The sequence below is a fragment of the Folsomia candida genome, unplaced genomic scaffold, assembly GCF_002217175.1.
Source record: "Folsomia candida strain VU population unplaced genomic scaffold, ASM221717v1 Fcan01_Sc007, whole genome shotgun sequence".
In the NCBI taxonomy this organism is placed as follows: Eukaryota; Metazoa; Arthropoda; class Collembola; order Entomobryomorpha; family Isotomidae; genus Folsomia; species Folsomia candida.
The window spans coordinates 2,720,982-2,745,008 of record NW_019091199.1 but is presented as its reverse complement, the minus strand read 5'-3'; the positions used below and the strand labels follow the sequence as shown (position 1 = coordinate 2,745,008).

Here is a 24,027-nt window from a genome sequence, read left to right as displayed (position 1 = left end):
AAAAATGGTTCACATCTCATTACCTCACACAAATGAGCCCACAAACCGATTATACACCCTGCGGAAATATATAGTGACTCCAAATAACAACCATTATGACCTCAAAGTCCTCCCCCTCCATCTCGGGGAGCTCTTAAAAATACCCCAATGCCCTTGTTTCTATGCGGAGCTGTACTTCATGTCTTGACTCATGTTCTCTAAAAAATCATGTTGCTAAGTCCATAAAAAACTGAAATATTCAACCTCTTGTGGTACCTTAAACTCCTTAAAAAATGTATTTTTGAAGGGTCAAAAAGATGATCTCGGACCCACTAACACTGGTTTCTAAATTACTCCCAAAGCCATCTAACAATAATTGTGTTTTCAATTCAATCCAATCTTTATTTCTTTGACTGCGATGTATAATAGTGTAATATGATTATGCATCTTTGAAATTCTCAACACCAAGACACATTATAGTGTGACTAGATAGTTAGGCTATAGCCTAATAAGTTTATATTTTATAAATGTGTATAAACCGTTCTTGTAGCAATAAAATACTACAACAATATGCATCTTTATGAAGATATAAAAATGAAATAATAGGAACAGCAGATTCTTGGTCATACTTATTTATACATGTGTTTATTGCTTTATTTCTTAAAAAATCTAGTGTATAATTTGAACCCCCACTCATGTGCCCGTGTGTGAAAAAAATAATTTTTTCAGGCATGGACACATGCATTTGTTTGTGCGGTAGAATTGTTAATTAAACCGCTATTTTGGAAGCGTGGTTGACGAGGGGGACGAGTTGGGACCAGGAGAGACCTGCCACCTCGTCCATGACCTCACCCTTGTACAAGACTCGTGTTGTGGGGATCTCGTGGATGCCGTGGCTGCTCTGCAAGTCTGGAACCTTGTCAAAGTCGACGAGTGCCAGGTAAATCTTGTCGTTCTTCCGCTTCGCCATCCGCTCCAACATCGGCTTGATGGACCACTTGCATGCACCACAGGAGCTTCAGTCACAAGACAAATATTTAATGCACACATTATAATCGTCACAATAATAATAAAAATAATGAATAAATTATAACCATCATCATTTCATCATTATTTTATTTGAAATAATGAGTACACATTTGCATAAATTACAAGTAAATGGATAAATGAGCAACCTGGACGAGTAGTAAAAGACCACCACGGGCTTCGGGTTCTTCATCACGGCGTAGTCAAAAACTACATTTCTATAAATGTCAATAATGTTGACGGCTCCAGAGGATGTCTCAATCAGCGAAATGATCACAACAAATGCCAAACAAAAACTTGCAATTTTCGCCATTTTCTCGGACAGATCTTTTTTGAGTTCCGTGCAAGGATCGAATATAGAGGACGATAAGAAATGTGTTGAAATGGTAATAATCCACGCCACGCCACGCTTTTATAGTTTTGTGCAATGGTAATAATTCCAGTCAAACTCCAGAATGAGTTGATATTCAAGGTCTGCACAGCGGCACCATTGGTTCGAAGGCACCCCCTCGTTGCCTTTCTTTCTTTTGAAGATCTCATTGGAGATGCTCCCCTAGAAAGTGTAGGTGCATATTGAGGGGTGATGATCATAATGATGATGATGACGTGCCAATAATTTGCGTATTTGGGGAACAGGTTATCATTTCCATTTCTGTAATTATGATGCTAATTAATTTGGATGAATGATGAAGGGTCGGTGTGAATATAAATGTCTCATTAACTTCCTATGAATGAGTGTGCATATGTCCGCATGTGCTTCTTTCTCAGCATCAAAATTATGGCGTTTTTTGCAGCAAACTTATTAAATTGTGGACCAGGATGAGTTAAAGGATCAGTTTTATGTACTCATTCCTGAGAATCTAAATTGCTAATATACACTAAATTAGGAAATATTTGCAATGTTGAGACAGTATGTACAAAAGATTGTAGTTAACTATGTTAGCGCATAATGTAATAAATAAGTTAATTTTTCCTACAAATTTCAACTTTTATAATTGTGATTAATTTTTTCTCAGTCATCGCTAGCAGTTTCGTAACATAAGAGTCTAGAGACCAATGTAGTATACTGACAAGTGCCATGTTTGATATGCACATGTAATCCCACATATATCGTGCAGAATTTGAGCAATAATAATTTTGATATTAGTTGAGATTTTAACCTGAAATTTTGGAGAGTCCAATACTGCGTAATTCTCTTCTCCAAGCAAAAACGTCTTAAAAGCTCTTTTTTCAATATGCAGAATATTTTCCTCTGCACAATTTACTTTAGAAAAAAATGGTGCGTTAATATTCTTGATCAGTCGAAGAGTAACAAAATGTGTAGAACTACACTTTCAATTGAATCGTGAGTGAGCAATTTCAATCGATTTATTTGGCTGGAATTAGACTTCTTTAAGTGGTGGTAGACTAGCAGTGCGTCATCATGACTATAAAATGCATAATTACAGGAGGTAATAAAAGTTGTCCGTCTTACTTTATGTGGGCATCGTCTAAATACATCTTTCGGTGGTTTAATTAATTACACCTCTTAATTTATGTTAAGGTGTTCGCAACAGAGTGTAATAGACGCTTGACTTGATCGTTATTGCTATTACATGCAAATTAATCATAAACTGAGAAAAAGTTACAAAAAATGTCGTGGTCGTTCATATTCTTTACTTCGAGTCTGGTTGTCCAGTTAAATTTCAGTATAACATTATCTTTTACCCAGACATGTATACACGTATGTACCGTAAATACTTACTGTCTGTACAAATCTATGGCTGCATTCTACAGTTCTGAAGTCCATCTGAAAATCGTTGACGTAAATTAGCAGCACTTGACTGAGAATGGAATTTGCAAAGATTAACTAATCCCGAATACTAGTAAATAATAAGGGACGAATATAAGTATTAATAATTCTTTTATCTCGTTGCGCTTTAGATAAGCCCACTCATGCATACTTGGTAATTTCTCATGAATTTCACATTTATTGATGTCTACAGAGACTGAAACGTATGGAAATTATGTACAAAAGGAGTAATTATTTAACTAGGAAATTGTAGTAAACGCCTTATTCACTACACTAGACACACGTATGTACTACTACTAATAATAATACAGTAATCAGAATAAATACTTTTGCACTTATTTGCTTAGTTATCACATGATGTGTTGGTCCAAAATGAGAAGAATTTTGTCATAAACGAGCCTGTCAGCGTCCTTCCCAAACATACTGAAAAATAAGTACACATTTTTTTTTACAAGTTTTAACATTTTTAGCTGACAAAACTTACAAGTCTGTGTGAGCAAACTGTGTGTGATGGATTCCAAAATTTCCAATTAAGTTTGGGAGCTGTTTGGCTAACATCGAGACATCCTGAAACGTACAGAATTATTTATTTAATTCGAAAAGTTTGAGGATTTGGTTAGATCAAGAGGTCAGGCTTACGTTGATTGTGCATAGCTGGTCGCCGATTGAGTAGAAGGTAGCAACAGGAGCGGTCGTTTTGCTGATGTCGTAGATGGGCGGCTCGGGTTCTCCGTAGCGATGATAGTTGCCAATTTTCCCGTAGTCGTATTGCTGGAATCGTCCCGAAGAAAAGCATTGCGTGCCCTTTATGAATAATAAATGAATTTAAAAAATCATAAAAATAACTACAGATAAAACATAATAATTTAAAAGAAATATTTACGTGGCAAAAGGTCTTGAGAGATGTGGGCGATGGCAGTTCTCCTGCAATGCGGATCATTCGATGCTGCAATAAAAACGAAATACTTAATTTAGATTTAACCTAAACCATGTCTATCCTGATTCCACTTGTTTTTTTTAGTAATGCTGCGTAATGCGAATGTGTGAAGACGAACCTTTTCAATTTGTTGGTTTCCCATCACGCCAGTTTGTGTTCCAAAAGTTCTTAATATCCAGCTGCCCACCCTCTCAGGATTTAAGGTGAGATAGGGCAGGAACTTTTTGGCATAGGCGATCAGCGTCATGGGAAAAATCTCTCGGCTGTACACACTCCTCAGTTTGCCCTACAAACAATTCCACATTTTAAATTCTTATCACCACTTGTGCCGTAAATAGCTATCAAATAGCCACGATTACTGCCTACTACTCACCAGAAAGGTTCCGACGGGGACGCTGATTCGGGCCAGAGTATTGCGAATGTGTCTCCCGTAGACGGAAGGTGCCAGTGCGACCATGACGTTGATTTTGGAATTTAACTCAGGGTGCAAGGCCATTGCTACAAAGTAGACAGCGCATCCCATTGAATGACCAACGTAAGATAAGGTTGTACTCCCAGAGTGGTTCAGAATGTAGTCAATCATGGCTGGAAGGTCGTACTGCCCCATCTCATGCCAACTGTAAGGGTAGCAACAATTAATAAACTGCCAAGTAATTAAATTGCAAGTTCACTCACCTGAAATCCCAAAACTTTGTAGTATGAGAAGGAACCCTCACGTGGGATCGAGAAAGTGAAGTCCCCCTCAAATTCGCCAACCAACAGTCGTACCCTTGGCTCGCCAATTTGTGAGCTGTGAAATCAATGCATAACTAACATGATTCTACATGAATGGCAATGTCTCATCTTTCTTTGAAACCATCAGAAACACGGTTCTTACGCAGGTCTTTTTGTGGGGTGTTCATAAACCAGTGAATTCCGGTGGAAATGAGGCCGTGGACCATGAGAACGGGGGGTTTGGTTGAGACCCCTCCGCAGGCTGGGATTTTGAGGAGCGTGAGGGAGTAACCATCTTCCGTGATGACCGTGTGAGATTCGAAAAGGCGTTCGCATTGGACCATGATGAAGATTTACCCCCTTTCCCCGTTCAGTTTGCAGCTTAATCAAAGACGGCACTTGACCAACTCTGCAAACAACGCTGCTCAGTCAGTTCCAATCAAAAGCTAAAACCCAACAAGGCAAAAGAGCAGTAATGAGATTTCTCTTTAAGTGGGAGCCATTAACATTCGAGCATTACCAATTTTTCACCCGACTACATTTCTCACATTTAAAAACATTATGTTCCTCTGTTGCTGGCAAAACCATGCACCACCTTCACATAACATTTTATCCTTTGACTCGCTATTTCATGGAAAGGTTGGACTGATGAAGTAACTCAATTGTGTTGATATGTTCACCACAAATTCATATCATACTCCGCAAGTGAATTTGGGTGTATTTATTAGCTCTTGAGTGACCCACGTTTGTTGAATTGGCCGACACGTGAATCTTATCCAGCTATTCAGCAAGTGTTGCATACGTACGTCCGATGAGAGATAAGGTCTTCTGGTCACTGAGTGGCGAGTGGTGTGAGGTGATTTCCTCCGACTGGATGGTTGAGGATGGCATGATCTCAACTTTGTCAAAAGCCTGAGCATCCCCTCCGTCCCCATTCATCTCAAGAATGACAAGACGTCAACTAGCAAGACGACCTTTTCTTAGGTATGACTTACGTTGTATGGGTTGTTGGCCACCACGTATGTTTACCTTGCTCCTCTGGGCCATTCATGTCCAGAAAATTTGTATTACACAGAATATCAGCAGGAATCGCTAGTAGTCAAAACAGTTCAGCTCTTTGTTTGTCGAGTAGTCCACTTGACATTTGACGTTTCTTGTTGGATCAGCTCAAGAGATTCGATACATCCATAAATTGGCATGATGTGGCTGCTCCATACTTCTGATGATGATGGTGATGATATGCCTATATGCATCTTGTAAAGTGTAAAGCTGATGGTATTATAATGTACCCATATTAATATTAGATACGCTTGAATGCCCAACATCACCAGCTATTTAGCTACAGATGGACGAGATAAGCTGCATTAAGATAAGCCAGATTATTTATTGAGCTGTTTACTATTTCAGGAGTTGCATGCAAAATGAGCATTTTAAGAATTCCGTAAATATAACTTTTCTTGTATGGTTGGTTTCTGAATATTGACACAAGGAGACTAATCAACTATAAGAAACTCATCTACCAGCTTTGAGATCACTTAATCTTCGCCAGAATACAAAATGTTGGAGTTGTATGAGAAAGATCAGTTATCAGTCATCAGATCACTTTCATTAATTTATAACCTCTTCGAGGTTATAATCTACTTCGTAGTTCAGTTTTTCCATTAAATACAATATGCAAGTAAAAACATAGATTCAATGTGTGCATCAAACTTGAAGTTTCGAATTATAGAAGCAAAACTTCCGCATCATTGAGATGCGGAAACTCTAGTAAACGTATGCATCAAACATTACTGCATGCGATCACTTTACAGTCATGTTTTGGAAATGCTGACACAAGTTCTGTGGATCAACAAACTTTGATAAACTTTGCGGGCTGTATACAATTTTTTTTGCTGTTGAGAGACTTTAATTAAATCTGTGGCTATCACCGCAGTGCAATATCAGCAACATTGACAATCCTTTTCCTGTATCTATGCATATAGTTCCGGCGGTAGAGCAATTAGCCAGAATTCAACTCGGAAGAGTCCGCAATACAATCCGCAAATCAAAGTTACGGTCAAAGTTTGATCCTTGCAAATAAACAATAACAACAAATGGACTTGATGGTTTGCATGTGGGCTGTACGCCATGCGTACACAATGCTAATCATAACGGAACCATCATGTATTAAATAGATACGTGGATTACGTGATAAAACATGGTTTAATGGATTTCGAAATTTTCTGGAAAAGGTTTTCGTCATAAGAATTACTTTGAAATTTCACCACTGCGCAAATGTTACAACGCAAGCAATACTGCATAATTGTATGTAACAACATTCTACATAAAAGTGCAAATATTTTTATTGACGTGCAAATTATTTTCCGCACTAGATAACAAAGCGCATAAAAGGCAACAAATGAAGAATCCAGAATGATATAGCCAAGTGAGCATAAATTTAGTCTGGTTTCAGAATTTAGGATTAGTTTAATAAATTCAAAAATGACGACGGAGAGATTTTCATTTTCATTTTCGCTCTTGTTGTCACTCGCAGTTTTATTGACTCCGACTCGGCCTGTCAGTGGACATGGAAGGTTACTTCGTCCCACGAGCAGATCTTCTGTTTGGAGATTCGCTGAATTTCAAAGCCAAAACCCACCCCCAAACTACACAGACAACCAACTTTTCTGTGGGGGTCTACATCAGGCAGACTCACCAGGGACCAATTGTGGCGTTTGTGGGGACCCAGTCTCAGATTCTGTACCTCGTGAAAATGAAATTGCTGGATACTACTACCGTGGAATTATCACCGGACGTTATACCCAAGGGCAGGTGAGAATTGGGATCGCAAAATGGAGAGTACTTTTGAAAATGGCGAACATGTGTAATTATATTTGCATATGACGTTGCGTAGATAATTGACGTCGAGGTAGAACTCACGGCAGCTCACATGGGTCACATGGAATGGAGAATTTGCTCGAACTCATCCACCGAAACGCAAAATTGCTTCAACCAAAATCTATTGCTCAGGGCAGATGGTTTTGGGAGTCGTCTCAATGTGACATCCACCGGAACCTACAAAACAAAGCTTAAACTTCCTCAGGGGTTGAGGTGCAATCACTGCATAGTTCAGTGGAATTACAGAGCAGGTTTTGTCAAGTTTTATAATATGTACCAAACATACGTATTTTTAAACAATTACTTAATTGGATCTGTCGTAGGGAATAACTGGGGATATTGTGATAATGGAACGTCTGGTCTTGGATGTGGCCCTCAGGAAACGTTTAGAGGATGTGCAGATATCACCATTCAATAATATTACTCCGTTAATAAGTTATAATTCATTAATTTAATGTTAGTAATGATGAGGAATAAAAATTAATATTTATGTAAATAGTTATTTCTTCATCAGGTCAGGATTCGTTGAGTCTGCAAATCCGAAGAATTTCTCGTTGAACACCTACATGCACAAACAAGCACACTGAATATAGAATATTGACTGGGAGCATTATATTACCATTCTTAATTAATTTCACAGTATTTATTCCAAAATTGTATTTGTCGCTCGTAACCAGAGATGTGAATGCGTTAGTTCCTCCTCCGACCCCAAAGTAGCATGTTTTTGCAGCCAAATACCTGAAAATCATAAAACAATGCCCTATTCATTACGCTATAGTCTACACTGTGCTGTGTAAGGTTTGCAATCATACAACAGTTAAAAGATACAATTAAAAGCTGCTTACAAGGAACCACTTGGTTTGAGACAAAGATCAACAAGATTGAGAAAGTCCTCAAAGTAATCCATATTGTAAATGGTTTCAGACGATAGAATGGTATCAAACTTCCAATCTTTTCCCCCATTGTTATTTTTTGCATATTCGTTTATGGAGTCCCAACCTCCTGCGAAATATCTTGCCCTCAACAGTCCTTCATCTCCAAAATTACTAATCGTATTTGGAATTGTTAGAAAAGTGAGCACCTCTTCATTCTGAAACGAATTTATATCACATGCATTATTTCTGCAACAAATATGGGCTCTCTAGAAAACCATAATTATTAATAAATAAATATATTCTTCTGGTGTACATACATAATCCTGAAATAGGACGTGCGCTCCTCTTCCCAACGCATAGAGTCCAAGAAGTCCGTGACCGCAGCCCAGATCAAGCACTTTGGTGTCCGGTCCTATGCTGACTGCTTTCCCACTCTCGTCCTCCAAGTATGACAGCAGGTCGAAGGTGCATTCCCAAAGTTTAAATCCACCTTATCATGATTATATATATTTATGTATTTAAGCCTTAGTCGAATAAATAATGTAGCTTGATTGGAATTTTAGAAAACATGAACTTTATCAACCTTCATAGAGACCAGGGACGAGGTCAGAAGAGGAGGTCAGGATAGACTTGACATTCGGGTCACCTGTGACTTTTGAAGATTTGAGCAGATCGCGGACGTTAATGTACTTGAGGTTTAAAGGAATTGTCCCTCCAGCATTGACCACTGGGGTCTCCTGGGCAAGGTCATAGTGCTCCTGTCGAATCTTGACTTCGATGCAAGGTCGCAGAGGTGACGCCTTTCTGTCGGCACCAGAAGTGTCCACCACTTCATCCTCGTCTGGAAAAAACTTGAACATTTGTAAACAAACTGAAATAGAAATATGAAAACAACGAGTATGATTTTTTTGTTGTTTGTTGCACATGATCAACAGTTTCCCACAAGATTTTATTCGTGAAGTAGAAACTGAGACGGGAATGACGGGATAACAGTGTGTCCCCAATGCTTAGTGTCAATTGACATCGACGTAAGTATCATAGGCAACGTCGCTTTCTGTATTTGCGTGCGATACATCTCGCGATTCTAATAATGAAAGTCCCGTCAAGGCTTTGAGACGCCCTTTCAACAAAAATCAGAAGTATAGTTGAGAATGTTTCGAAAGAGAAGTGAGAAGGGAGCCCAGTTACCTGTACTTCCGGTAATTCTTATCAAATCATAACGATTGTTCATTCCATTAAGAGCTACATACATATAATTTATGCACCAACTGAGTTGATGTTTGATGATTTGATATGCATATTCATTATACGTAATTAGGGGCCCGTCCTTCGATTAATTTTCAACAACCTGAGTTCCGACGACTTGTTGAAATGTCGCGAAACATGCATTCTATGGAATCAAGTCATAAAATTCTACAAAATGCTGCCACATTTATCCGACTATTTTCTTCACTGTGGCTCGCTCACCAAATCTGCTAAACGCCGTCACCGGACATGGTCGCCTTATTCCGTGAAGCGTCTTTTGCTCAATTTTATCCAACCAGACGTGACATCATCCTCAACCTTACAGTCTCTGAAGGACGTCTACCTCCGGAACTGCGCCTACTACTTTGTTCGCCCACAACCAAGCATAAAAATTCTCGCGTTTGAAGAGGTGGCAAACTTTGGCCGCTGCCTCTCTTCCAACTCCTCCCATCTGCTCTTGAACAATATTCACACGCTGGACTTGCAAGCCATCAATCAATCCAAGCTGGCAAAAATAGAACTGGGTGGCATTGACACAATTATTTCTTGCATGCCACACTTGGAGAAATTGTCCCTTCCATTGCGACTGCTGAGCGTATTCGACCCTAATAAACTTGTGAGAATCGACAACAGCAATAATGAGATTACATGCTTTTCCCGACTTAAATTCCTGACGGTGCAGCTCCCAGAAATGATAACCATTTTGGAGAATGGTGAAGAATATATTTGCATGATCACTAAAGTGGTAACACTCTTGGCTTCCACACAACTGCGAACTTTACAAAGCCTTCAAGTGCAGTCTCCAGACTCGAGACTTCTTCCCAAGGCTGGTGCGTCGTCGTCGAGACGTAAATTGAGAGAGCCAGAGGTGACCAAGTTTCTCGCCGACGTGGAGACAATTGTAGGCACGCTTGGAACCTCCCTCCAAAACCACATGATGGAAATGGTGAGTTCGAAATTATTGCTCAAGGACCTCACCCTCTGCATCCACGGTTTCCCAGCGTCGTCCTTTGACAACACGGGCATCCTCACCTTATTCGCCTTCCTGGCCATGCGGGGCTTGAAACACCTCCACCTAAGGGTGAGCGCATCTGTGCTTTGCACGAGCTTGCCGACGATTCTACACACGATGAGTTTAAATTATGGCTGCGAGGTGACCTTGGACGTGGAATTCTTTCTAAATGGGAAGGAGAGTCAGGTGACGAGTCAGTACCTGCTAAGCCTTCCGGAAATGTATAGCTCCATCCGGAGTTTTAACATCCGGTTTCTCGCCGACTATGACTCCAACAACCACCTCTTTTTCCTGGAAGATTTTATCCCCTTCCACACCCGACTTAACGTGACTGAGGGTCAAGTGCTCTTCAAAAAGTTGACCACCTTCAAAGTACAGTTTGAGGAGCCCTCCAGGAAGACGTTACTCACCTTCGGGTGGCTGCGGACAGTGTGCCCCACGTTAAAGCATATTTCCATAATAGTTGGTCGCCTGGAGGACTACGAGACTGGGTGGCGGATTGTATGGGGCCAGATTAAGGACAAACTGAGGGGGAGACCTACGTCTTCTGTCCTCAATATTTTTTACCTTCGAGGAATCATCAAGTCATTTCCCAATCTGGAGACGTTGGTATTTTGGGCAGATTTACAGAAGGCGAATGATCACCTGCTCATCCCCATGGGCCGACCCACAGAACGCTTGGCTGAATCCATGCCAGGTATTAAACATGCATACATACGTACCTCTTTGCATACTACATGTAGTTTATGCACATGACTGACAAAGGAGGTCTCCCAACATATGCTCACAGATTTGGACCAAACCGGTGTCAATCGATTACAAACTTAATTAGTATATAATTTTCAAATGGCACTATCTGCCAATGCGCAAGTTTGGCAGAGATATATATTTGCATAAATAGAGGATAAAAACGCACCCCAAGGTCGACAAATTTTACACCTTCCAAATTTACTCGATTTTATTCCTCTTTTTATTCATCTCTGTCAAACTTGTGCATTTGCAAATTTCATACTAATTAAGTTTGTGATCGATTGACACCAGTTTGGACCAAATCCTGTGAGCATACGTTGGGAGACCTCCATTGTCAATTTACTACGTTAGCCATTAAGATACATTTTGAAATTTGTGGTTTTACATAGGCTTGAGAAAACTGTCGTTGAGAGGACTCGGAATAAACGTCACGGATAATTGCATTCCAGGATTTTATGGGATGCCGCACCTCACAGATTTGGAACTCATTGGAGGCCACAGCGTATGAGATAAACCACGATTTACACACTTCAAAATGGAATCAAATTTAGTTTTTAAATATCGCTTCATTGTTTTGTGTTTGAATAATTGCAGATTACGACTGCAGCCATACCTCAACTTTTAAAAGAAACTCCAACCTTAAAACATGTAAAACTTGACTTGTAACAATATAAAAGCACACGCTATAATATTAAATATGGTATTATGCTCTCTAACGGTGATGTCGATGTAAAATTAGACTCAAATTCCACGTGCAAGCCAATTAAAAGTGGTAATACCGAACTTCCTCAATTGGAACGCAATTGGTCGTACTATCCCAATTTATTTATATTAGCAATTTCTTTCGCAATTGCGATAACGCACGGCGTATTGGGTTCATGAGATTCAAATGGAGGAAAGAGATTACATGCTTCAGAAACGTGCCATCATTTTCCTTCTCCTTGAGAAATGGCAATAATCATATTCACACTCTCACAGGTTCTGACATTCAATAATTTGTCGGCAGTTTGCATGGCTGGTGGTGAATATTACAAATTTGGGTCACACTTCAGGGAGCATTCTTTTGAAAGGAAAAACTATAACAAGCCGAGAGATAAGAAAAACAATGGTTTTGACATTGTTTGTCCAAACCGTGCTTGACAGCTTGCGAGTGGTGTTGGTGAGAGTGGGTGAAAGCGGGGTTGTGAGCCGGTTGAGTTGTGGAGAAAGTGGCTACGACCCGGAAGATGAGGACAATTTTACCGTTCGGGAGATTGTAGGCTCCACCTCGGGAACTTTCGCCAAAGGAATGGATGCGCAGGGTCACTTGGAGGAGCAGCAGCAGTGCAGCAGCAGCAGAAGCAGCAGCACCACTACTACTACGACGACTGACAATACTACTTCCCTCTGCGACCAGCACATTAGAAGAGTCCATAAGAAGGCCACGAATAAGCAGCAAGAGAAGAGCAGCAAAGCCTGTGATGACAATGGCAACGAGGTCCTCCCACTGGACCACCCGTTGTCCTACCGCCACCTCCACCACCACCACTCCCATTGACACCCTCCTCATCAGTCTCTTACCATCACCACCACGACATCCGCGACCCAACTAACCAAATCAATTACCAAACACCAGTACAGTCATCCCTATTCATCGTAAAACATAATTACTAACCAGTCTCATCTTCCGACAAGAAGGGTTCTTCGTCTCACCCACATCAGTATTACACGGCCAGTCCCGGTTCTCAGCGCTATCCATGTAAACTTACGATTGTTCAGATCGTGTCTCCCTGTTCCTCTCTGCCTTCACCATCAGTGCATACAAATAGTCTTCTAGCAAACCGTAGGGTCACTGCCACCGCTGCACCTAGTCCTCCCTCACCAATAATACTCAAACTCCTCCCCATTCCCACCCATGCAAGTTTAAAGGACGTAGCTGTAGAGATTTTCACACAGACCCTTCTCACGAGTGCTTCCCGGATGAAGATGGTCCATCCCTGTTGCGAGTAATCTCACATTCAGCTATCCAAATTAACTTACACTTTTGCATAATTGGTTTCACTCTATGATATTTATGTTTGATAAGGTATCCACTCCAAAACTGCGTCTCGTATCTTGCCCTCTACGACATTGTAAGTCGTTTTGTCTGCCTTCTTCATAATACTTTCAGTCTGTGACCAAATTGTGCATGACGTTTTGGCTCGTTTTGCAGGTCTGGTCGTTCCTGAGGACCATTTACCACTTGAACGAGCTCCTTACCACCTTTGACCTTTGGGTGGCTGATGGGCGAATTCCTGACTATGGTGAGCATTTCTTACTAAATATATTCCGCGGCTGGGTGTGGTTGTCTAAATTTCTCTCACATCATGTCCCCCTTGTCTAATGCAGGTCCGATAAGCTCAAGTTTCGACGGTTTCTTTGTCGTGATCTATGTGACCTACTTTGGCCTCGCCATTTGCATGATAGTTGGTGCACACACGGTAAGCCTCTCATTTTCGGTACCTCATTTCATACGTGCGCATAAAAGTTGTGTCTGGCTTGACTGCATCTCGAGTGACATAATGCCATGCTGCACAAGTCAGGCTTGCGGTGGTTGAAAGAAAGGCAATTAATTAAGAATGCGGAACATGTGCGTTCAGGGAAAGTCCTACAACACAACAACAACACGTAGCGTGGCAAGCAAATAAACATGAGTGGTGAGCATGGTGAGCTGTCCCTTGTATTGCATGGTCGTCTTTCGGAGAGAGAAAGTCCGGACGGGAAAGCGGGTAGTAGATTGCATAGCAAATAGCCAACCCACAACCCGGGTATCCCATCTCTCCCGTCTCATCCCTGCCTGGTGCACTTAGAGCAATAATAATAATTCGACCTTGTTCTGTTGAGACATGCCCAATTTTCACCAAACATTCGAGCAAATTAGGACCCATGTTGTGCATCCAATTTGTATCCATTGTAAATATAGTTGAGTATATCTTGTACTCCTGCATAAATTCGGATACGATGATGGGATGGGAGTTTCCACTTTGCTCATGTTCTAATCGCCATAATTGGGAAAGCTCCTCCTTGGACCCAATCACCATTTGTTACATAATTGGGTGTCATTTCAACTTTGAAAAAGTGTGCGTAATATGTCTGGTGGCACCACACATGAAATAATAGCACGCTGGCATAACTTATAATTGAGAATTGGTATATTATGAAGAAAGTGGATGGATGACGTAGATTGGAATGACCTTGGAATGGGATTCATCGAAATAAGGAAAATTCAAAGCCGACCAAGTGCACGAGCACGAATTCAATGAAAATCTATTTTCCCTGTCCATCCTGGAGTACATATTACTTATAGACGTGGCATATTCAGTTCAGTTCCCATCATCCACGAACCAACCACTTTGAACTCCTCATTGATTACTTATGCACGACCAAAAGAGATATTTTCAAGTGGAGTGGAACGGTTAACAAATTATTCGCAATCAACTGGGCGGACACATGTCCAATCATTCCCATTTTTATAAACCCTCTCTTTTATTATTTCCACCACTTTGCTCCGCACACAAATGTCCTTTGCATACATATTTCGCACATCATGTAAATAGAGCAGGACTCATTCGTAGTAACAAGCACATCATCCTTTCATTTTCGCTGTCTACGTGAACGAGCCCAGTTATTCAAGTTGGAATTCAAGAGTGGCGAAGATTAACATACAAATCGACACAAGTTAATCATGAATATGAAATGTAGCAGCTTTCTATTTCTTTTCTGAATTGCAGCAAGACCCGAGAAAGTTGTTGGTGTGGGTGGTGCTCGCCTCGCTCGTGATTGTGGTGCAACTCATCGTGTTTCAAGTCTCCCTGCTCGTAGGTCACTACAACTCCTTTCATCTGGAAAGTAAGCCGCCTCAAATATATGCATGCAATTTATCCTCGATAACGGCTAATTCTTGGTCTATTCTGCTTGTTAGCACCTCCGGAATCATTCTACGAAGAGTCCGACACGGATTTTCGCGTCTTTAAACTACCCACACAAAGGTAATATCAGCAGCACCATTCGAAGGCTCTGCACCTCTCTCTAATTTGTACTTTGATTATGTTTCACGCTGGCAAACTGAGAGCACTAATTTATTGCTGTTCCTTACTCCCAAATAGCGTATGCGTTCTGGGAACATTTTATACACTGTACGAAATCTGGGTGGTCAAGCTGTTCATCGAGGAGTTAGAGGACGATTCCCTTTACCGGGACACTTCGGACGACCGACTACACGGCCACCCACTCTCTGCCCTCAACCACCACCACCGACGGACACACCCATTCAACCGGAACCCCTAGCGACCCACCAGCCTCCTCCCATCGCCACCACCACCCCTGCCCATCACTACACCCTTGTGCCAACCGTGTCTCACTACGACGACGATGTCGACGACAACTACACCTCAGGAGTTGGGGAGAAAGTTTAACAAGAGGCCCGTCCATCTCCCCCTCCGCAGTAGCACCAGGCCATCCACCTCATTTAGTACCTCAGCTAGTGGCACTCTGCCAGTCCTCTCCACTTGTTAGGCATTCCCTCACCGTGGGTGCATCCAAGGTGCAAACGATACAAATCCGGAGGTTGGTGTTGTTGCGTGACTATCTACCACCGGACGCTATGCTCACCACCAACATCTGTAGGCAAGGAGGGTGGACTGCAGTCCCACAGAAGAAATTGAAGACATTAGACTACTTATTAGTTCCGTAAGATTGTTGTCATTACTCAATTGCAGACTTGTTCTTTTTAAGTGGAGGATGACAATTATTCCTCTCAGTCATTGGGGTAGGTGTAAAGGTAGCACAATATGCGTAGTAGCCAACAAGGAATGCCAAAGCAGGTCAAGTGGCGTGGAGAAAGTCAGAACAGAGACACTTTTTGCATGACCTCTTCAACAAAGGAGGAGGGTGGCGTAGTTGTTGACCTCTATTGTTCCCAAGGGTTAATTTGTACACAATGGTGACATAGACATATGTGTAGCTCTCGTCTGGTAAAAGGCGGATGACGTCCAGATAGAAAGTGCTCAATCCCCGTATGTGCAGTCTACGTATGTTCCTGCGACGCTTTATTTGCCACCACGCCATCATCAATCGTATAAATTTTGTGTTTCCAAAAATCTCAGTCAGTCAGTCAGTCAAGGACGAGAAGGACGAAACTCAACGCTGGGTGCGAGGGTGCTCGAATCAAGTATTTTCTGTATAAAGGGAGGAGAAAGGCAAAAAAGGTGCGCCACGCCCCATGAACTGAAAATGTGTAGGGAAAAATGACTTTGCTCAGATTGTTGTCTAAAGTCTTTGACGGACCGACTTTTTTTCCAGTATTGTTAACTTGATGTTGTTCTTCCGTTGTTTGCATGTGTTGATGACATGGTCCCATTTATCAGAGATTCATTTCATTATGAGAACGCGAGATGATGTTGATGTACATAACATAACGGTCTAAGCATATATACACTTATACGTACATACTTAACTACATACATACATACTTTTAAGTACGAATACGTACGAATAATGTCTAAATTTATAAATGCAGCGACAAAGGGGAGACTGCCACCGAAGGGAGTCACGGTTCGTTGAGGATATGCCTTTGTCGCATAATTAGGAAACTATATGCGTACAATAAGCGAAATAACGAGTATATCGGATAATAATGAGAAGGAGACAGACATGAAATTGCAGGCGTCGAGAGTTTGGCACTGCTGATAAAATTGTGGACTCGCCGACGGCTGGACCTCCCCTTTTAAAAATACTCGCCAACGCGATGAATTGTGCAATAAATAAAGTAACGAATAAAGAGAAAGTTGATAGATTTTTACATGATTCGTGCCTCGATTCCTTGCATGAGGTTTGAGATACGTGGTTTATTTCAATAATCAATGTATTAGACCAGTTGCGTGGATAATTATTTAGTAGAAGTCATCCTTCCCATATTCACTCCGATAGCACTTGTAGCACTTTCTCAGCAAGGTGACCACACCCCAAATCAAGAAGAAGAAGGATGCCGTGGGGAGAAAGTATTGGCGAATTTGATGCCCTTCGTCCTCCTCGATGACCACAACGACGTCGTCCTTCTGGTTCCGATGGCTGTTATTTCTTTGGCGGCGTCGACTCGACCCTCGATTTTCGACGGAGGATGAAGAGTTATTGCTACTTCGACCCCCTCCCGACGACGACTTCTCAAGACTCTGCGTGCCAGATGACTCATCCTCGCAATTCTTCTCATCCTCACCCAGTGAGTCAGGAAATAGGCAATTCACCTCCCCATCGCAAAATAAGTTGGATGGGATACAGGAGAAATCATCTTCCAGGGAACAGCGACTCCAGTTGAGAACAGTCTCATCGTCCGTCTCCACAATCTCATCATCGTCTACTGGACATTCTAATCATCAAGGAGAAGAAATCAGCTTTATTCTATTTTAAATTCTTTTGCAATGGGAGAGGCTACATATTTATGCAGGCCGACTTATTTACCCGAGTGAGCTGTGAAGGAAAGCTCTGCCAAGTGTCGCGTAGTACTATTGATACTGCTGCCATTTTGACCTTGACTGGTTCCCCCTCCCCCTGCAGGAAAGGGTTCCGTGTGGATGTGAATCTCTAGCCGTCCCCCAATTCCCCTGAAAGTACGGGGTCCGATCAGTCTTGGTGGGTGAAGGCGAGTGTCTTCCTTTCGCACGTCGTGACATATTGTGTCTATTTCGGGCCCTGCCCCATCCACTTTAACGTAGTCGACGCACTCTGCAATGAAGTCCAGTTGTCCGTCCTCCTCCTCGGAAGTGACGTTGGTCCAGACAAATCTCAAGTGCGCCATGCTCACAAAACCCAGGAGACGATGGTTCAAGGGAGCTAGAATGGTGACAAAATGGTCCGTAGCATCTGTGGGGCCAGGGATGTCTGCGTAGATGAGAAAGAGGACAGAGTGGGAGTCCACCGGACTTAAACCCCCCAGTTCCAGGGTGGTGTTGGTGGGCTGACTCCCAACGTTTAGACTCATCCTCCCTGTGGGTAAAAGCCAGATGAAGGTTACGTAAATAAATATAAAGTATTTATGTACTACACGTTCTGCATGCATGCAGATAAATGTGGGAAGCTTACTACTTCCAGTTGTGGAGTCAACCAGCGACCTGGCCAAGAAGGAAGACACAAACAATAGCATAACCAGACACCCAGCACCACTTTGAACCTCTCTCGTCATCCCAATTATTATTTTACTTTCCGAAAGTGTACGTATATCAAAGTCGCAACAGTGCTTGGCAAACCTACTGCCTTCGAGTGAGTGAGAACTGTCCGGGGTTTCGGTGTTTTGAAGAATGAATGAATGAATGAGCTTATTCTCATGCTCGCTCGGATGAATCGCTCAGTGAAACAAAAGTTGTTTCAAGTTACTTAATTTAATGACCTTGTTGAAGACGCCAATTAAACCGAGACGATTTTGTTGAGTGAGATGGACGCGAATCAATGCGCTCTTTGTCAGCGAGGCCTGACTTAATCTCGAAGAAATATATTTACACATTAAATTCCTCCTCCACCCACCAGCATACGCAGAGGAACTAGCAGCAAACAGTGACAATGGCACGCGAATGTCGAGGTGCTGCTGCTTCTGTTCAGTTATACACAACGGGAAAAGTCGATATGCTAATTCTAATCAGCCAACATGTAGACACACAAGTTGTTTAATTTTGTGCAGATGGAAGGGAAACATTTACACAAGAAGAAGGATGTGACGGTAGATCGTCATCATCAGTTCGCCCGACGTCTCGAATGTTGAATTTTATGAACTTTTTTAAGAAAACAAACACCGACAGAGGAGGATTATGGTGATGCAGGTTAAGAAAAAGGACACGTTGCCCCATGCACTACAACATTTCCAACATTTTTACAATCCCATGTTTATTTGCATGAATCTGGATCGTAAATTCAGGCACTAATAATGACATTGACTTTGGTTGGCCTTCCCTGCAGATCATCTCAGGTTGCCGCCTTAATTGGTGAATTTTGAAAACAAATTTGCATCAAGTGAGGATAATTGTTGAACATGAATAAAGAATTACCTAATGGCATGACTTGCCGGGTTAAAAATGTTATGAGCTTCGTTACAAGGACCATGTCAATATTCCCACGCAATTACGCTTGTATTTTATAATAAAATTATGTAATTCTATTTATTGGCGTACTTTAGTGACTGCATTTCCTAATTCATCACATGCGTCAATCCATCAACTCTCTGCAGCCAGAGGACGAGGCATATCGAAAAAGATAATATGGCACAGTGCCCGCACAGACGAATACTGTGGAAGTATGGAGGTTTAGAACGTCAAATGACCAGTGCATGGATTATTGGAAGCATTTATGATGCGAGTTTGAAATCTGTCTTAATTTTTAGCCAGACCAATAATATTTAATGGTAAATAACAATATTGTGATGCAGGAATGGATGAATTATTCTAAATGTGAAGCAAAGGCAATGTGTTAATTCTTTTCTTGGGCCTGCAGTCATCATCCCCTCGTCGTGTTTGTTTTCTTTAAAATCACATAAACTTTATAACCAGCGAGCTATCTGACGCTTGGTGCAGCACCGCCCTTGCACTACAATTATTACACGAACTAGAGCTGGCGTTGACGGGTTTCATTTGATTTGACTTCAACTATGTACAGGTTGACCTTAAAAATTATCTAATTTGCATAATATTAGTTAATAACCGACACGTTTTTTAATTTCATAACTCGGTTAACAAATATGTAGGGTATATCATCATCATCACAAATATAAAACCATTTTCACTACAAAAAATCCATTTTTACTTCAAGGTCACTACATTTACCATCTAATTAATTATAATTAATTAAGTGACTGACAGCCTGTCTTTATTCTAGACGCTTGCTGCTTCATCTGCTTATTAAATAGCCCACAGCGTCAAAACACCAAAGCATACGAACTATTCATCTTCCAGGTTGAATATTTAAATGTACATAGATATATATAAAGCTGTCCTAATGAACAGAGAGATTGTACACGTAGCCTGATTACTTCTAATTGCAACGACAACAAAAATCTGTGATGATTATGACTAGGACGACTATCTCACAGTACCAAATCCTATGTTATTGCTTATCTTTGCTGATGAGGCGAACTTCATACGTATTTCTGGATACGTACGCACGCATAATAATAACTTGCGTATAAAGAAACTAATAAATATTTGGCAATCGCCGCCACTTAGAAAACTATTATTATTAAATCTGCTGTTAAATGTGTTGTGCGCTATTATGGAAGCGTGAGAGACATATCGCATTACTTGAGTAAGTGAGTGAGCATACGTGAAGGATTCGAGAGCTTGAGTGGGTGGATCAAAAGAAACCGGTAATTATGCAGCTGACTGAAACCATATAATTGAGCCGTCCATTTTTATCTTATGCATAGCTTGGTTTTGAGTGGGAATTTTCTACGAGTGGAGCGTTGAGTTTGGTGGGGCCGATGGGAATAAATGGTCGTATGGTGGTGGTTCTTCTCCAGGAATTTCAACATCCACTCGAAGCGTGTTTACTGCAGAATCTGGAGGTGCGCTGGGTCGCCTACTAAAAAAAAATATTGTTAGTTTTATATCCTATGTTGGAAATTTTAGTTGTAGATGTAATTACCTGTTGATTGTCGCAGTCGCATCGTCAGGTGGAGAGGTTGGAGGTTCTGTCCCCCTGGTACCTCTACTGCTGGGATTGGTTTGCTGAGATCTTCGCTGCCTCCGCATGGTAGAGAATCTGTACATGGTATGCTGAAACTTTTTCTCGTTGGCCTTAGCCAGCCACGTGCAGCCGGCAAAGATGACGAGTACGACGACGCTGAATATAAAGATGAGATGTATGGGCGAAATCACTTTTCCCGATGTGGGCGGCGTGTAGGGCTTGTTAACCCCGATGTAAGGCGTTCTGGTGGAGGTGGGTGGCGGAGGAGTCGGAGGGGGTGGACCCATGGTTGGTCCAAATGCAGGGGTATAGCTGCAACCTTCCTCGTCATACCCCACGTGACCTAGTGGACCTCGTACAGCACAGTTGCCCACGCCATCACAGAAGGTGGCCGAGTGTATGCAAAAGGTGTCCTCTGCAGGGGAACAGGATCGCAGAGGATTCGACCCGGTCCACTTTTTCCACTGGGCCAGGAGACCATTCCGCGGACATTCTGCGCAATATACATACAATAAAATTTTATTGTCATGTTCCATAAGTAGTAAGGTTAACTTTGCTAATTATAATTATGACCTTTGAATGCGGTGAGGACGAGTTCCAGGGCGATCTGTTCATGCCATGAATAGTCGTGAACGCCATGACCTCTGTCTACGTGGAGAGCGAGAGTAAGCTGCGACTCGGTAGTAATGAAGGTTCGCGGACCCAGTAGCCCTTGGGGACTACCTTCCTTTGAGTATTTCATTACATCACCACAAACCTAACCATAAGGAATTAAGAATTTGCATGTGCCATTAAACTGTAATAGGAGTGATTCTCCTCTCCATTATCATCTTGGTATGAATGACTTGGAATTTCGTACCTGAGCAGTTTGGTTGCCGGCTGTGAATCTGAGAAAGTCTCTGCATTTGAGAAACGTGTCCTCGGAAGAGGAATAGACGACCCCGGTTCGAAGTCGGAGCGTTTGTACGACTGCCATGATACCCCATCCCGTGGGGGCGAGGACTGAGAAGTCTCCCTGTGGATGAACCCTGGAAACGAGGGCCATGGCGGAATTGTTGGCGAGGGGCAGCGTGACGGAATACGTGGGATGAAAACCGTCCAGATGAATCTGCTTCGATGGACGACCACGCTCATTCCCCGGGGGGATAAGAAAATCCAAAGAGGCTGTGTACAGAATATGCATACAGTTAAATCACCATTTTAACTGCGCAAGTTGTTTTGCGTGAGTGTATAATGAAAATCATGAGGAGCATATTATTTGCAACTGCCCGTGGGAACTGGCAGCATGCACTGTTTTAGCAACAATAACCCAGAAAAAAATTACTTCAGGGATCAAAGGCCTCTAACACCAAGTATAATGTGGAACGAATGAGAAGTTCGTCCGTGATCTGGGGCAGCTCGGCAGCACCCACTTTTTACTCAGAATGAAATCAAATCGCACCCAGGTGTCAATCCCACTTTGACTTTTAATTACTTGATGCTGGGACATTAAATGATGTTTTGTGTGGTGGGATTATTGTCATGAATAAGAAAGTAAATAAAGTGGGACTCATCTTCTTACATATAACAAATAAAAGTGGGCTATGAATGTGTGAGGGACGCAAACACATTTTTAAACCATGAGTCACCGGCCTTGCAGCCGTTTTGCAACATTGTTCTTTTGGTTTTAATGACACTTGTTAATCGTGATAATCGACTTACGTCCATACTGCACTCCTCCCACCCACTGGAACATTGAGATCAGAAGAACGAGGAAGCTTTTCGAGCTGCACATTTTGCAACTCTCACAACGCAGTCGCAGCCAAAATATCTTGTCCCAGTTGTCCAACTTGAACTGTTCTGCTCCAAGAACACGGAGGAGACGCAGGATAAGAATGCACTCTGAACACTTCCGGTTCCTCCAGCCAACAACTGATTGATAATTTGTTCTTGTACTCGCGGACTGTAAACTGTCTTCGCAATCGATGCTCTATAGTCACATTATTTATTAACTCTCAGGAGCTAAGCTTTGATGAAATATCTGCCTCTTACAACCAACCCAAACGCAAATTTTGGACAATTTTGATGACGAGATCACATTTGAGTTGGTATTTAGCGTGGTGGAGATTGATATAATTAACTGGTATCAAGAACGCATACCAAATATCCTTGCGTTGCAGCTGCAGAGCTAATAGTAGAGCTACTTAACTTTTGGTACTACAGTCGGAATATACATAGCACTAACTCTATAGTAAACCAAAAAAATGTGTTTAATTGAGGTTGTTGGTGGTTCAATAAATATCTATATGTACGTATAGTTAGTGCTTGGTAGTGACCAAGTTTGTACTTGATGGAGAAACCTACAACTGATTATTGTGGTTTGTTGCCTCTCTGGTTTGGGAGTTGTATTAAACTTATGCACTTTATACTTGTTGGCAGAGTGGTCGTGGTAGCAGCACTGAAAAAATTGCCAACTACAGTACAGTTAAAGAAGATGATGCGGACATGTACATGTGCATCGGCTTTGGCACAGCTTCATCCCCTAAGTCGATCTTGTTGTGGTGCAGATTGTGCGCTTTATACGCACTGCCCAGTTTTTTTACCCCTTCAAAACCGCTATGCCTACTCTAATATGCTTACGTACTGCTGAGGATGGTCGACGGACGGAGGGTAGAATAGTGCAGTTCCTCTAATGAGCTGGTAGTTGAAGATATACCGCCCTATATAGATCAGCCACAGCACGACAGTTTCAAATACGTCCAAGTGCTATATGTACGTATATATGTACGTAGGAAGCTGTAAAGCGATGGGAAGATTATGAAGATGCGAGATTTTTATTTGTTCACGTGAGATGAGACGTGTATTATGCGTGAAGGCTTCTGAATATTGTGAAAAACTCCTGAATGTTGCACCTGGAGGCAAGTGACAGTCGTTCGTGTAAGCTGTGCATGAGACGTTGTCAAATCATCACGGTTTCCTTGTCTCATCTTCTTGGTAATAGCACAGACAGTTGCACCGAGTTGCATATCCATGTATGTCAAGTGAATCATCGAATCATACGCTCGATCAGTTCGCATGATGCTTGTGCATTTTACTATCATGCATTAACGATACTTAGATAACATTGTCATTCGGTTATGATGCTCATCTCAATTTGAAA

At 41.8% G+C, this 24,027-nt stretch overlaps 6 protein-coding genes across 15 annotated transcripts; 2 read left to right on the top strand and 4 right to left on the bottom strand.

Annotated features, from left to right (window-relative positions):
- Positions 1 to 595: 595 nt before the first annotated feature.
- Positions 596 to 1,468, bottom strand: LOC110852432 (thioredoxin F-type, chloroplastic). The gene is made up of 2 exons (XM_022100504.2): positions 1,155 to 1,468; positions 596 to 995 (listed from the first exon to the last, which is right to left on the bottom strand). Exons 1-2 carry the CDS (start codon positions 1,316 to 1,318, stop codon positions 749 to 751), a joined length of 411 nt encoding a protein of 136 aa, XP_021956196.1. The 5' UTR covers positions 1,319 to 1,468; the 3' UTR covers positions 596 to 748.
- A 1,423-nt stretch (positions 1,469 to 2,891) lies between these two features.
- On the bottom strand, positions 2,892 to 4,894 carry LOC110851897 (lipase 3). Its single transcript, XM_022099829.2, has 8 exons — positions 4,612 to 4,894; positions 4,410 to 4,524; positions 4,108 to 4,351; positions 3,853 to 4,020; positions 3,681 to 3,743; positions 3,437 to 3,601; positions 3,282 to 3,364; positions 2,892 to 3,220 (listed from the first exon to the last, which is right to left on the bottom strand). The coding sequence occupies exons 1-8, from the start codon at positions 4,790 to 4,792 to the stop codon at positions 3,148 to 3,150; spliced, it is 1,092 nt and encodes a 363-aa protein (XP_021955521.1). The 5' UTR covers positions 4,793 to 4,894; the 3' UTR covers positions 2,892 to 3,147.
- Positions 4,895 to 6,374: 1,480 nt separating this feature from the next.
- LOC110851900 lies at positions 6,375 to 7,827 on the top strand. Its single transcript, XM_022099831.2, has 3 exons — positions 6,375 to 7,259; positions 7,342 to 7,576; positions 7,649 to 7,827. Exons 1-3 carry the CDS (start codon positions 6,930 to 6,932, stop codon positions 7,741 to 7,743), a joined length of 660 nt encoding a protein of 219 aa, XP_021955523.1. The 5' UTR covers positions 6,375 to 6,929; the 3' UTR covers positions 7,744 to 7,827.
- Positions 7,722 to 9,159, bottom strand: LOC110851899 (histidine protein methyltransferase 1 homolog). Of its 7 annotated transcripts, none has more exons than XR_004835349.1 (5): positions 8,784 to 9,159; positions 8,518 to 8,690; positions 8,171 to 8,415; positions 7,964 to 8,085; positions 7,722 to 7,887 (listed from the first exon to the last, which is right to left on the bottom strand). XR_004835349.1 is itself a non-coding variant. In XM_035854108.1 (5 exons), the coding sequence occupies exons 1-5, from the start codon at positions 9,124 to 9,126 to the stop codon at positions 7,825 to 7,827; spliced, it is 912 nt and encodes a 303-aa protein (XP_035710001.1). In that variant the 5' UTR covers positions 9,127 to 9,156; the 3' UTR covers positions 7,746 to 7,824. The 7 variants fall into 7 exon arrangements, 4 of the variants coding, with proteins under 4 accessions (XP_035710001.1, XP_035710000.1, XP_021955522.1 ...); XR_004835348.1 differs by having other exon boundaries at positions 7,746 to 7,856; positions 7,945 to 8,085; XM_035854108.1 differs by having other exon boundaries at positions 7,746 to 7,856; positions 7,945 to 8,063; positions 8,784 to 9,156.
- A 114-nt stretch (positions 9,160 to 9,273) lies between these two features.
- Positions 9,274 to 17,025, top strand: LOC110851713. Of its 2 annotated transcripts, XM_035854104.1 has the most exons (7): positions 12,408 to 13,192; positions 13,273 to 13,318; positions 13,399 to 13,489; positions 13,575 to 13,666; positions 14,957 to 15,074; positions 15,148 to 15,214; positions 15,332 to 17,025. In XM_035854104.1, the coding sequence occupies exons 1-7, from the start codon at positions 13,167 to 13,169 to the stop codon at positions 15,510 to 15,512; spliced, it is 621 nt and encodes a 206-aa protein (XP_035709997.1). In that variant the 5' UTR covers positions 12,408 to 13,166; the 3' UTR covers positions 15,513 to 17,025. The 2 variants fall into 2 exon arrangements, with proteins under 2 accessions (XP_035709996.1, XP_035709997.1); XM_035854103.1 differs by lacking the exons at positions 13,575 to 13,666; positions 14,957 to 15,074; positions 15,148 to 15,214; positions 15,332 to 17,025 and adding exons at positions 9,274 to 9,399; positions 9,519 to 11,154; positions 11,597 to 11,709 and having other exon boundaries at positions 11,802 to 13,192; positions 13,399 to 13,488.
- On the bottom strand, positions 17,018 to 23,436 carry LOC110851711. 3 transcript variants are annotated; one of them, XM_035854105.1, is made up of 8 exons: positions 23,028 to 23,428; positions 22,590 to 22,857; positions 21,748 to 22,052; positions 21,462 to 21,645; positions 20,847 to 21,381; positions 18,303 to 20,783; positions 17,682 to 18,206; positions 17,018 to 17,589 (listed from the first exon to the last, which is right to left on the bottom strand). In XM_035854105.1, the coding sequence occupies exons 2-6, from the start codon at positions 22,660 to 22,662 to the stop codon at positions 20,651 to 20,653; spliced, it is 1,230 nt and encodes a 409-aa protein (XP_035709998.1). In that variant the 5' UTR covers positions 22,663 to 22,857; positions 23,028 to 23,428; the 3' UTR covers positions 17,018 to 17,589; positions 17,682 to 18,206; positions 18,303 to 20,650. The 3 variants fall into 3 exon arrangements, with proteins under 3 accessions (XP_035709998.1, XP_021955286.1, XP_021955285.1); XM_022099594.2 differs by having other exon boundaries at positions 18,303 to 20,780; positions 22,590 to 23,436; XM_022099593.2 differs by having other exon boundaries at positions 22,590 to 23,428.
- Between the last annotated feature and the right edge of the window lie 591 nt (positions 23,437 to 24,027).